Source organism: Rattus norvegicus, chromosome 9 (assembly GCF_021556685.1).
Source record: "Rattus norvegicus strain SHRSP/BbbUtx chromosome 9, alternate assembly SHRSP_T2T, whole genome shotgun sequence".
In the NCBI taxonomy this organism is placed as follows: Eukaryota; Metazoa; Chordata; class Mammalia; order Rodentia; family Muridae; genus Rattus; species Rattus norvegicus.
Genome location: NC_141542.1, coordinates 30,750,552 through 30,763,391, shown reverse-complemented (window position 1 = coordinate 30,763,391; position 12,840 = coordinate 30,750,552). Strand labels below are relative to the sequence as shown.

The window sequence follows — 12,840 nt, the reverse complement described above, 5'->3', positions numbered from 1 at the left end:
CCCCAGACAACCTGCCAAGCAAACTCACAAACATGAAAGTCGTAGATCTTTCTTGAGCACTTTACTTTTAGGCTTTTTCCACAATGAACTTGCATTGCCTGCCTTATACTTAAGCCCCTCCACTCCATCTTCTCTCCCATTACTAATTGGTAGAGTCCCCACCTAGTATACATGAAGTCCTGGGTTAGATTCCCATAAGACTTTGCATGGCAGTACACACCTGTAATCCCAGCCCTGGAGAGGTAGAGGCAGGAGGGTCACAAATTACCAGTCACTCTCATCTACATAAGAAGCTCAAAGCCAATCTGAGCTACATGAGACCCTATCTCAAACACACACACACACCCCTCTGCAGGGTTTTGACCACTGCTGTAACTTAAATTTTTGTGATTCTACTTCTTCCTCAGAAATCACCTCTTCCAAGTTTAAATAGCCTGGGTGCATGCAAGACCCTTTTTAGTACCTCCATTTGTAAAGTTTTTCAGCACATCTTCAACCAAATACATGTGGCAGGTCCCTATCCTACAAGATTCATTCCCAAACACCACCAAGCAGCCTGCTTCATACTAGCAGACCAAAGCCTGGTCCTTCTGCACTGCTGTCTGATGAGGACAACAGCAATTCAACTTTACTGAAAGCCTACTAATGTGCCCAGCTGTGTTTGAAATATTCCAAACTGCCAACTCATTTCAAGAGCTCAAACACTATTATGTGTCTTATAAAAATGAGTAAACTGAGGCTCTGAGAAGTTAAACTCCGCCAGAACCACACAGAAGTGCCTGCGACAACAAAATGAGCTGTAGCGAATGAAAAATAGGTGCCACAAACCCACTAAACAACCAACTCTCAACGGGACGGCTTATGGGCAAGGACTCCAAGAAGTGTTCTCAGCTAAGTTTGGAGGAGACTCAGAAAGATGCCAAGCAATAAGAAGCTATCTCAAGAAGGTACGAGACGTAAAGGTACTCCTACATTCAGCGCATCCGATTAAATACACGTTCATTTCATTTCTTTTATTTCCTTTCTTCTCCCGTTCCGCTCACCGTGACATTATCTACTACATTTCTGGAAGCAAACACCACCCTATACTGGCTTCTATCCCAGCAAGGGTGGCGTGACTGGAAGGTAAGAGAAAGGACCTTGGGAATCTGCAGAACGGACAGACTATGCCCGGGGACCAGATAAGCAGAGAGGTGCAGACGTAAACGCGCCGCCTGCCCCCGCTAAGTAAGTCACTGAAAAACAAAGTTGCGGTCACAGCGCTTCGCTCTGCTAGAACTGACAAAGGAAGGAGCTGGAGAAAAACTAGGCTTCCGCGGGGGTCCCGTCGGAGCCGCCACAGGGTTGCAGGGGAGAGGAGGGGGCGCGTCCCTAACTGAACAAATAAGTGTTCAAGGGCCTAGCAGATGCCAGGCGGGGAGCGCCGACCGACAAGTCGTGACCTCGTTCCCGAGGTTGAGCCAGGTGACCCGCATCCGCACCCACGCATGGCAAGGGTCTCCCGGGTCCGCAGAGTCGCGGCCCCCCACGCAGACCCCCGCGGGACAGCCAAGGCTCCCGGAGCTGTCCGCGCGTGCGCACTCGCTACCGGACCCGGCGGAGGGCTGCGGACGGCGGGAAAAGCTGCCTCACCTCCGTATTCCTCCACACGCCCCCTTTGATCATAATCCGGGGCATCTTGGCGGCGGAGTGTCCCGGCAAGCGGCCGAGTGGAGCTTCGAGAAAGTAGTAACGGCGCTTCGGTCACGGGACGCAAAGAGGCCACTTCCTCCAAGAGCGACCTTCTGCTTTGATGAGATCTGCGCAGGCGCGGCGTGAGCAGCCCCCGGTAAATCTCGCGAGATCTTAGAGGCCGAAGGCGAAAGACGCGGCCTATTTTGGAACCTTAACACTGACGGAAAATTATCAAACCGTAGAGGCCAAAGCGCCCGACGTCGCGCGCAGGTCCCAGACAGGTTGGAGGAAAACAAAACTCTCGCGAGATGCCAGAGGTGGAACTTGGCCGGCAACGCGTGAAGGGATTGGTCCCGAAGTCACGGGGGGGCGGTACAGGGGGAGGGGGGGTAGGGAAGTCAGGGGTGTGGCGTTCCGCACCACGCTAGATCGGATGGGAGCTTTGTTAGTTTATTTAACGGAGCGCCCCGCTGGCATCTAAGCGACAAGAACTTCGCGGAGGCCTCAGGGAGATGCAATAGGGTGAGTCTGTTCTCTTCTGGGAACTACAACCCGCAGTGCCAAGTGCCGAGGATGCTGAACAGATTCAAGGTCCTAACTGTACCCTGAGAGACGCGACTGCTCTCCCGAAGTGTTCTTTATCCTTCCTAGAAGAGCCGCGCAAACTTCACCTCAGCCCCCGAGGAGTTCACGAAGGTGCGCCCTAGGAGCCCTCAAAGTGTCGCGCTCGCGGGTTTCACTCATACCTCACTGGTGGGTCTCTGTGGAACAAACTCGGCGGGTTGAGGGAGACTTGCCCCTGGGATCCTGCGGCGGCGTCATCTGAAGAGTGGAACTAAGGGCGAACTCTTGTTCATAAAATCGGAGGACAGCTGCGACTTCATAAACACTCGGTGAGGTGGAACCTGTCAAACTCTCCGCTATCTCCTCTCCCTCTCTCCCACGCAGACTATTCACTATTCCAGAGCAATTACTTGGTGCCACCCCAGGTCCCTAGGGAAAGATTTTATTCCATGCATAGCGGCTCTGCAGTGGTTCATTGCCATTGTCTGTGCTTCTCTTTGCCTCTTCTCGAAGACATGACGAATTTTCCGATTCGATTTTTGTTATTATTTTTCTCTTGAAATAGGAAATTGCACCAAAATATCACGGCTTTCAGTAGAGAGGAGGGAGGTGATGTAGTATTATGAAAAACACTTGGGTTTAGTGACCTACAATCTCACTTCACTTTTTTTTTAAAGGTTTATTTATTCTATATAAGTATACTGTCACTGTCTTCAGACACACCAGAAGAGGGCATCAGATCTCATTACAGATGGTTGTGAGCCACCATGTGGTTACTGGGAATTGAACTCAGGACCTCTGGAAGAGCAGTCAGTGCACTTAACCACTGAGCCATCTCTCCAGCTGCAACTGTGGGTTTATCAGGACTCTTGATTAAAATAATGGAAAGCTAACTCCAATCCAAAGGGGAATATGGAAGTAGCTATGACCTGGGAATGTTCTGGATCCAAGGATCTGAACGGAGCAACAGTGTACTTGCATACATAAAAGGCTTTAAATAAATCCACAGTTGAACCAGTCCTCTCCCAGAGCCCTTTCACATAGGCTATTCCAAAGGTTTATGGCAATGGCTTCTTCCACTCAGGACTGCCCCTAGACTTTCGGTCATATTTATGCTAACTTTAAAAGGGTGTCTCTTCCTTAAGACATGTTAATGTCACCTGTTAGAAAATTGTTACAAAGGATTGGTATTTGGAGAACAGAACACACTTCAGCAACCTATTGAGATCTACCATGTCTGTGGTGTGGATTTTAGTCAGATGGACCAACATTGCCCCTTTTATTATGTGAATTAGTCCTCCAAGTGCCATGCAGGCCCCTCTGCACAGCAGCCCTGACAACTGTCCTTCAACACCTTTGAGCATAGATGGTGTACCCTCAGCATGCAATAGATGGAAGTCTGGAACCTCTGAGATCAGAGCCCCACATCCAGAAACAAAAAGATAGGTTCCACATCTTCCTCACTTACCCAACGTACATTTTCCCAAGTGTCCCTCAGAAAATCAGTCACATGGGAAACTCCGTAAATACATGCTTCATGATTATTTCAAACAAACAAACGACCCCACATTTCCCAACCTCCACTTTACCAAAATGAAAGCCAATAAGAACTTGTAAGATGAGGAAATCTCTTTTTCCCTGTTTTGAGTTGAAATGTATCTCCACAACTAGATATATTCACATCCTAACCCTTGGTACCTAGACATGTGAACTCATTTGGAAATATTGTAGAGTCTTCACAGATGTGATGGAGTTAAGGTGAGACCAAACTAGTATGAAGATAACTCTCCAGCCAGCGATCAGTGTCCTCAAATTATCACCCATTCACCACACTTCCTCTTATTGCACTGATTTTATCTCCTGTTTTAATTATTAGACTAAAAGTTCATGCCTGGTTTCCTGTATATTTGACTGATCTGTGGCATAGGGGATCTGCTTTAAACCAAGTTGGTTATGCTCCAGGACAAACACATACAAAAGGATTCATTGGAATGATTTTTGTAGCTATCACAGCTGCCACAGTTATCCTATTCAAAATAAACACTTGAAAATGATGTTTGATAACTCCCTTCTGTAGTTTTCAGGACTGTGATTGCTATTCTTCATTGTCAACTTGACTATATCTGGAGTCAACTACAACCCAGAAATGGAGAACACACCTGTATGACATTGTTTGCTTAAAGTGGATGAATCCACTGGTCCAGACCTTTGAGGTAGGAAGACACAACTTTAATCCGAATCTTGAGGTGGGAAGACAGACCTTTCATTTGAATCTTGAGGTGGAAGACAGTCTTTGATCCAAATCTTGAGTCAGGAAAAACATACCTTTAATATGAGCCACACCTTCAGCTGGACGTCTATATAAGAAGAAGGAAGCTTTTGTTCTTTGTTTGCCTTCACCTTGCTAGCACATCCATTCCTTCTGACTTTAGAGCCCACTTCTGGATTGCAGCATATACTGAAGACCAGATGAAACATGCAGCCTTGTGGGACTGAACAACTACTAGATTTCTAGACTTTCTGATCACAGGTAGTTATTGTTCGATTAGCTGGACGGGGGGGAAGGAGAGAGAGATTCATTCCATAAGTTCTGTGACTGTAGAGAACCCGACTAATACCCTAATTTTGGTACCAGAAGTGGTTCTAGAGAAAGAAGTATAAGGATGAATCTTCTAAGTATCTGGAATAGGTATTTCAATTCACCAGCGCCTTCAGCTACTGAAGCCACTCTAGTCACCCCCTCTCCTGGGAGCTCAGAGAGTACCGAAAGCCCTTGGTGTGAACTATACTACAAACTTAGAGAGATAAATGACTTTGATTATCCCAACTTACCAATTGTGAGCACTGATGGATTAGGTGACCTTGTATATGAAACTTTTGACAGGTTGGGGGAAAATAAGGGAAATACTGCTGCTGGTTGGTTGCTTTTAATATCTCTTGATAAACTGATAAAGGATAGGAATGAGCTCCAGATTAAAATTAACCAACTTCAGAACATGGTAAAGGACAACAAAGAACTTAATGATAAAATTGACCACCTTCAGATGCTCATAAACAATCTAAAGGTTTCCAAGTGTGCCCTGGAAGAGAATCTTATCTCCAGCAGCCACAAAGCTCGAGTTATGGAAAATCAAACTAAAGCTCTCATTATAAGGTTAGCTGAATTACAGGGAAAATTCAAGTCCCAGCCTCAGAGAGTGTCAGCAGGTAAAGTAAGGGCATTAATTGGTAAAGAATGGGATCCTATAACTTGGGATGGGGATGTGTGGGAGGACCCTGTTGAAGCTGAGAACTTAGAATTCTCAGATTCTCAAGGGTTTACCTCATCTGAGGAAATGGTACCCTCAGCCCCACCCCTTGAAATACTGCCATTTGTACCTTTCACTGAGGAACTTAATCCTTCGTTGTCTATTAAACCAGCAGTGATTAGCTCTCAAAGAAATGCCAGACAAGATAATACTGATGTCCCTCAGAGCCCCAAAATAGTTGCCTCTAGACCTATAACAAGACTTAAGGCAAAGCAGGTTCCTAGAAGGGTGGTAGAAAGTGTGGTCCATGAGGAAGTGTACTATACTACTAAGGAGCTTAATGAGTTTGCTAAGTCATTCAAGCAGAAGTCTGGGGAATATGTATGGGAATGGATTTTAAGGGTGTGGGATAATGGTGGAAGGAACATAAAACTAGATCAGGCTGAGTTTATTGACATGGGCCCTCTGAGTAGAGATTCTAGGTTTAATATGGAAGCTCGCACAGTTCAACAAGGTGTCAGAACTTTGTTTGAATGGCTGGCTGAAGCATTTATTAAAAGATGGCCTACTGAAAAGGAGTTGGAGATGCCTGATATCCCTTGGCTTAGTGTTGATGAAGGGATTTTAAGGCTCAGGGAAATTGCAATGCTAGAGTGGATACACTATCCTAATCCTCCACAATGGAAAGACCCAGAAGATATGCCCTTCACGAATCCTATAAGACGCAAACTGGTGAGAGGGGCACCAGCACATTTGAAGAGTTTTGTTCTCTCCCTTTTGCTTGTGCCAAACCTTAGGGTTGGAGACGCTGCTGCTCAATTGGATGAATTAAATGCAATGGACCTAATTGGGCCCTGGGGTAGCAGCAACCAGGTGGTAGCATTGAATCACCAGAGACAAGATGATCATAACTATTGTACAGGCAGCACAGATAACACAATGTTCATAATGGCATGACGCATTCTGACCTTTGCTACTGGCTCATCAGTCATGGTGTTTCCAGGCATGAAATAGATAGGAAGCCTACTGAATATCTGATCCGCGTAAACAGAACAATTCACAAACAAATAAAAGAAAGGCTATGTTGGATCATGGCAAAAAGGCAGTCACTGCCAGTGAATCAATTTCCAGACTTGAGCCAGTTTGCAGACCCAGACCCCATTGAATGAAGGAATGATAGGTGCCCTGAGGAAAGACCTTGATAAATCACCTTAAAGTTTTACTGTTCTAGAGTCCTTCCCTAGAAGGACATATAGCCTTTTACAAGGGCTTTTACACTGGGGGAAAGGAAACAGACTTTCCAGGGTCTGTCTATTAGATACTAGTTCTGAATTGACACTGATTCTGAGAAATCCCAAGAAACATAAGTAGGGGCTTATGGAGGCTAGGTGATTAATGGAGCTTTGGCTGACTCATAGTAGGTCCCTGAACTGTTCCTGTGATTATTTGCCCAGTCCCAGAGTGTATAATTGGGATAGATATATTTAGAAGTTGGCAGGATCCTCACATTGATTCTCTGACCTGTGGAGTGGGGGCTATTATAGTTGGAAAGGCTAAGTGGAAGCCTTTAGAGTTACCTTTGCCAAAGAAAATAGTGAATCAAAAACAGTATCACATACCTGGTGGAACTGCAGAAATTCGTGCCACCACCAAATTCTTCAAAGATGCAAGGGTGGTGGTTTCTACTACATCTCCCTTAAACTCTGCTATCTGGCCAGTTAAATGACAGTTGACTATCAAAAACTCAATCAAGTCTTAACTCCAGTTGCAGCTTCTGTACCAGATGTAGTGTCCTTACTGGAGCAAATTAACATATCTTCTGGTACATAGTATTCAGCTACTGATCAAGCAAATGCCTTTTTCTTAGAATCTGTTCATAAGGATCACCAGATGCAATTCTCTTTCAGATGGCAAAGCCAGCAGTATACCTTTACAGTTTTACCTCAAGGATATATAGACTTTCCTGCTCTGTGTTATAACTTAGTTAGAAAGGATCTTGATTTTCTGTCTCTTCCACAAAATATCACATTGCTGTACTATATAAATGACATACTGACTGGACCAAGTGAGGACCAAGGAGGTAGCAACCACTTTTGACTCATTGGTAACCCATATATGTATCAGAGGATAGGAAATAAGTCCAACCAGAATTCAAGGACCTCAGTGAAATCCTTAGGAGTCCAGTGGTGTGGAGAATGCAGAGATATCCCTTGGAAGGTAAAGAATAAATAATTGCTGTCCTCCCCCTCCCCCTAAGAAAGAAGCGTAACGCTAGTGGGCCTATTTGGATTCTGGAAGCGTTACAATTTTCACATGGGTGTGTTACTCCAGGCCATACACTAAGAGACTAGGAAAGCTGTTAGCTTTGTGTAGAGCCTGGGACAGGAAGTCTCAACAGATCCAGGCTACTGTGCAGGCTGCTCTACCACTTGGAGCATATGATCCAGCAGACCCAATGGTACTTGAAGTGTCAGTGACAGACAAGGATGCTGTTTGGAGCTTTGACATACCTAAGGTGGATCACAGAAGAGACCTTTGGGATCCTACCATCATCTGCAGACAACTGTTCTCCCTTTAAAAGATAATTCTTGACTTGCTATTGGACCTCAATGAAAACTGAACATTTGACAGTGAGCCACCAAGTTACCATGTGACCTGAGCTGCCTATCATGAGCTGAGTATTATTGGACCCACCAAATCATGAAGTAGGACATACACAGTAGCAATCCATTATCAAATGGAAGTGGTATAGGGCTGGAAAGATGGCTCTGTGGTTAAGAGCATTGGCTACTCTTCCAGAGGTCCTGAGTTCAATTCCCAGCAACCACATGGTGGCTCACAACTAACTGCAGTGAGATCCGATGCCCTCTTCTGCTGTGTCTGCAGATAGCAGTATACTTATATACATTAAATAAATATTTTTCCGAAAATGGAAGTGGTATATACATGATTGCACCTGAGCAGGTCCTGATGGCACAAGCAAGTCATATGCAGAAGTTGCCCAAATGCTTGTGGTTTCTGCTCTTGTTACAGTTCAGTCTTGCTGCCAAGCATGTGCCTATAGCCTCATGGGGTGTTCCTACAATCAGCTTACTGAGGAAGAGACAACTAGGGCCTGGTTTACTGATGGTTGTGCACTTTATACAGGCACCACCCAGAAGTGGACAGCTGCAGCATTACAAACCCTTTTTAGTACAACTCTGAAAGATGCTGACAAAAGGAAATCTTCACAGTGGGCCGAACTTGGCCAAATGAACGATTGTTCACTGCTTTGTATGCTGTTAAATGGATTGGCTGGATGGTCATGGACATAGAAAGATTATGATTGGAAAATTGGTGAGAAAAGCATCTGGGGAAGAAGTATGTGAATAGACCTTGGCAAATGTGCAAAGGATGTGAAGATATTTGTGTCCCATGTAATGCTCATCAAAAGGTGACTTCAGCCAAGGAGTTCAGTAATCAAGATGGGATGCCCTATTCTGTGCACACTCAGCTTCTTTCCCTTAGCTATTCCTGTCATTGCCCGATGTCCACATGAACAAAGTGGCCATGGCGACATAGATGGGGATTATGGGTGGACTCAACAATATGGACTTTCACTAACCAAGATTGACCTGGCTACAGCTGCTTCTGAATGCCAAATCAGCTAACATTGAGACCCAGATAAACACCATTCCCTGAGGTGATCATCTAGCAACCTGGTGAGAGGCTGACTACATTGGACGACTTCCTCCGTGGAAAGAACAGTGCTTTGCCTTTACTGAAGTAGATACTTATTCTGGTTAGAGACTTGCATTTCTTGCACATAATGCTTCTGCCAAAACCACAATTTATGAACTTACAGAGTGCCTTATCCATCATCATAGTATTCCACAAAGTATTGCTTCTAACCAAGGTACTCACTTCACAGCCAGAGAAGTGTGACAGTGGACCCACGATCATAGAATGCACTGGTCTTACCGTGTTCCCCACCATCCTGAAGCAGCTGGTCTGATAGAAATATGAAATGGCCTTTTAAAGACACAGTTACAGCGTCAGTTAGGTAGCAGCAGTCTGGAGGGTTGAGGCAAGGTTCTTCAGAAGACAGTATATGCTTTGAGTCAACATCCAATGTAAGGTACAATTTCTCCCATAGCCAGGATCCATGGGTCCAGGAATCAAGGCCTGAAAAGGGGAATCACTAACAGCCCTAATAACACACTAGGGGGAAAAAGTGATTTCTGTTCCTACACCCTAGGTTCTTTGGATCCAGAGAGAGAAGTGTTCCTGCTAGAAACTACAACAAAAATTCCATTGGACTAGAAGCAAAGACTTTCCCCTGGCATCTTTGGGCTTCTAATGTCCTTAAACCTACAGGCTAAGGAAAGAATAACAGTGTTAGGAGGGAACCAGATTACCATGGGGAAGTTGGATTGCTTCTTCACACAGAGGTAAGAAAGATTATGTCTGGAGCGTAGAAGATTTTTTAGGGTATCTCTTAGGACTATCTTAACATGTAATTAAAGTCAATGGGAAACTATAACAACCTAATCCAGACAGGATGACAAAGGGCATGAGCCTTCAGGAATGAAGGTATGGGTCACTTCTCCAGGAAAAGAGCCAAAACCTGCCGAAGTACCTGCCGGGTGGAGGAAATGCAGAATGGGTAGAAGAAGAAGAAGGTAGTTACAAATACCAGCTAAGGCCACATGACTAGTTGCAAAAAAAATGAGGATTATAGTTGACATGACAACACCTGTTGTATTTTCTCAAGAATGCATTTGTTCAGATTTGTGTTTTCCTTCGATTTTTAATCCTATGTTGTAACATCAATTAAAAGAATATCAATTATCATATTTAAGTTTGAGATACTAAAAGGATGTCCCCTAAAAAACATTGCCACCTATTCTAAATTTATAATTTGTTAGCAGTTGTACAACTGTTGTATGGGTTATATCATGTTAGGCATAATTATGACCTGGTTAAATAGATAATGCATCTGTGATTGTACATGGGATGGTTATGTTTAGGCATTATCATGACCTGATAATTGTTTTCATTTGGAGATTAATTATGACTTAAGCTGTGATTGTGTGTCAAGTTGAAAAGAGGCTGCGATGGCTATTCTCGGCTGTCAGCTTGACTATCTCTGCAGTGGACTGCAGTCCAGGAATGGAGACCACGTCTGTGAGTGTTTATCTGCTTCATTTGAAGTGGGTGAATCTACTTCTAGTCTAGACCTTTGAGGTAGAAGGCACACATCTTTTATCCGAATCTTAAGGTAGGAAGACATGGGCATTTAATTCAGATCTTGAGGTAGTAAGACTCAAATCCCTTTAATCCGGGACATACCTTCAACTGGACATCTATGTAAGGGCGTAGAAGAAGGAAGCTTTTGCTCTTTGTCTATTTGCCCTCACCTTGCTAGCACATCCATTCCTTCACTGGCTTTAGAGCCTATGTCTGGATTGGAGCATATACTGAAGACCAGCTGCAACATGCAGCCTTGTGGGACAGAACAACTACTAGATTCTCGGACTTTCTGGTCATGGCTAGCCATTGTTGGATCAGCTGGACTGCAGCCTGTAAGTCATTCCAGTGAATCTTCTTGGGAGGGGAAGGTTGGAGAAGATGAATTCATTCTTTAAGTTAGTACAGGGAATAAATCTTAAGTGTGATCTTCTACAGGTAATGCATTCTGTTTTCCTTCTCAAGTCCTGTTATGCCTTTGCCAACTTTTCAGAAGGATCACCTAGAATGAAGTGGTGCATTCAGGCTATCCCTACAGTACCATGCTTGATCAGTTCTTAGTTCTTCACCAGTGACCCCCTCCACCCACATGGTTTTTTTAATAAAACAAAAAGGAGGAACTGTGGCAATGCATTGTGATAAAAATATCTTACATCCTAAGAGACTGGAATTTTTGCTAGCACAGTCTGAGTTAATAATACACCTTGAGGTCACTTAAGACTGCCATGTACTATGTATGTACTTTGCCTGTTTGTTTAATCTGCCTATAAGAGAACAATATTAAAATCAACTTTACTTGCCTTGGACTTCCCATGTGATCAACTTTTGGGATTGTTTTGTTAGTTTTTTTGTTTGCTTGGGGGTTGTTGGGGTTGTTATTGTTGAGACTGGGTCTTTCTAGTCCTGGCTGTCCTAGAACTTGCTATGTAGACCATACTGGCCTCCAACTCACAGAAATCCCCCTCCCTCTGTCTCACAAGTGTGGGATCAAAAGTGTGTACCACCATGCCCAGCCCAGCTCATATGATCAGCTTTTCCAGATTAGGCACATACACAGCTATAATCTTGAGTTATCTTCTCTTCCATGTTCCTGACCCAAGAGTCATGCATGAGTGCTTGTACATAAGTTATAATCATTTGATGGAAACAGCTAATAGTCTGAAAGCAATCTTATAAAACAAATATTTATAAAAGATAGCATTCATATATTGCTTTAAATGACAAAGTGAAGTGACAATGGATATGCAGTGTGAATGGTATGTGCAGAATGAGGCACAGTAGGGGTGATGGTTTGCAGACGAGGAGCACCTAGTTTTGCCAGCAAATTCTAGGCTGTGGTTCTCAGCCTTCTAATGCTGCAACCCTTTAATACATTTCCTCAGGTTGTGACCCCAACCATATAATTATTTCATTGCTACTTTGTAACTGTAATTTTGCTGTTAATGAAACTATAATATAAATATTTGTGTTTTCCAATGGTCATAGGTGACCCCTGTGAAAGGGTCATTTAACAACCCTAAAGGGGTTGTGACCCACAAGTCGAGAACTGCTGTGCTAGACGGTACTCCTCCCCTGAACCTTCAAGGACCCAACCCTGGGAACAACTTATCCTCAGGCTCCCGCTTCCACAGTCGGAAGAGAATCCACTTCTCTCTTTTCTTCAAAGATTTTGTTTTTCTTTAATGTGTATGGGTGTTTTGCCTGCATATATGTCTGCACATTTGTGCAGAATCTAAGTAGGCCAGGTGACAGCTTCAGATCCCTTGAACTGAAGTGACATGCAGTTGTGAGCCACCATGTAGGTGCTGGGAGCCGAACCTGGATCCTCTAGCTCTACCAGTGCTTGTACTGGCTGCCTACCTCTCCAACCCACAACTCACTGCTATTGTCTTATGCCAGAGCAGCTCTAGAAGTTAATACACTTTTCTTTTCCTTCATATATGTTTTGATGCATCTGAGTGTCTTGCCTACATGTATATTGGATACCCTGGAACTGGAATTACGGGTGGTTGGGAGCCACCAGATGGGAGCCGGGAGCCAGGCCCATTCTCTACTGGATGAGCCATCTCTTAAGTACTGAGCCATCTCCCCCGCCCTTCCTTTTTTGTTTGTTTGTTTGTTTGTT

The 12,840-nt window shown here is 44.3% G+C and overlaps 2 protein-coding genes and 1 long non-coding RNA gene across 7 annotated transcripts in view; 1 reads left to right on the top strand and 2 right to left on the bottom strand.

The window, feature by feature from the left end:
• Cdc5l (cell division cycle 5-like) overlaps nucleotides 1-1,794 on the bottom strand; it is a 38,142-nt gene extending 36,348 nt beyond the window's left edge. The window contains exon 1 of one of the 2 annotated variants that reach the window (XM_087567904.1): nucleotides 1,633-1,794. In XM_087567904.1, the coding sequence (XP_087424030.1) occupies nucleotides 1,633-1,677 (45 nt within the window). In that variant the 5' untranslated portion in view covers nucleotides 1,678-1,794. 2 annotated transcript variants of the gene reach the window in all.
• A 271-nt stretch (nucleotides 1,795-2,065) lies between these two features.
• Nucleotides 2,066-11,521, top strand: LOC148003628 (uncharacterized). 3 transcript variants are annotated; one of them, XR_015629419.1, is made up of 3 exons: nucleotides 2,066-2,567; nucleotides 4,316-4,451; nucleotides 8,634-11,521. It is a non-coding gene; the product is annotated as an uncharacterized LOC148003628 (long non-coding RNA). The 3 variants fall into 3 exon arrangements; XR_015629420.1 differs by having other exon boundaries at nucleotides 4,316-4,768; XR_015629421.1 differs by lacking the exon at nucleotides 4,316-4,451.
• Spats1 (spermatogenesis associated, serine-rich 1) overlaps nucleotides 4,446-12,840 on the bottom strand; it is a 39,159-nt gene continuing 30,764 nt past the window's right edge. For both annotated transcript variants that reach the window (NM_181376.3, XM_087565107.1), the window contains 1 exon segment: nucleotides 4,446-4,787. In NM_181376.3, coding sequence (NP_852041.2) covers nucleotides 4,750-4,787 — 38 coding nt within the window. In that variant the 3' untranslated portion in view covers nucleotides 4,446-4,749.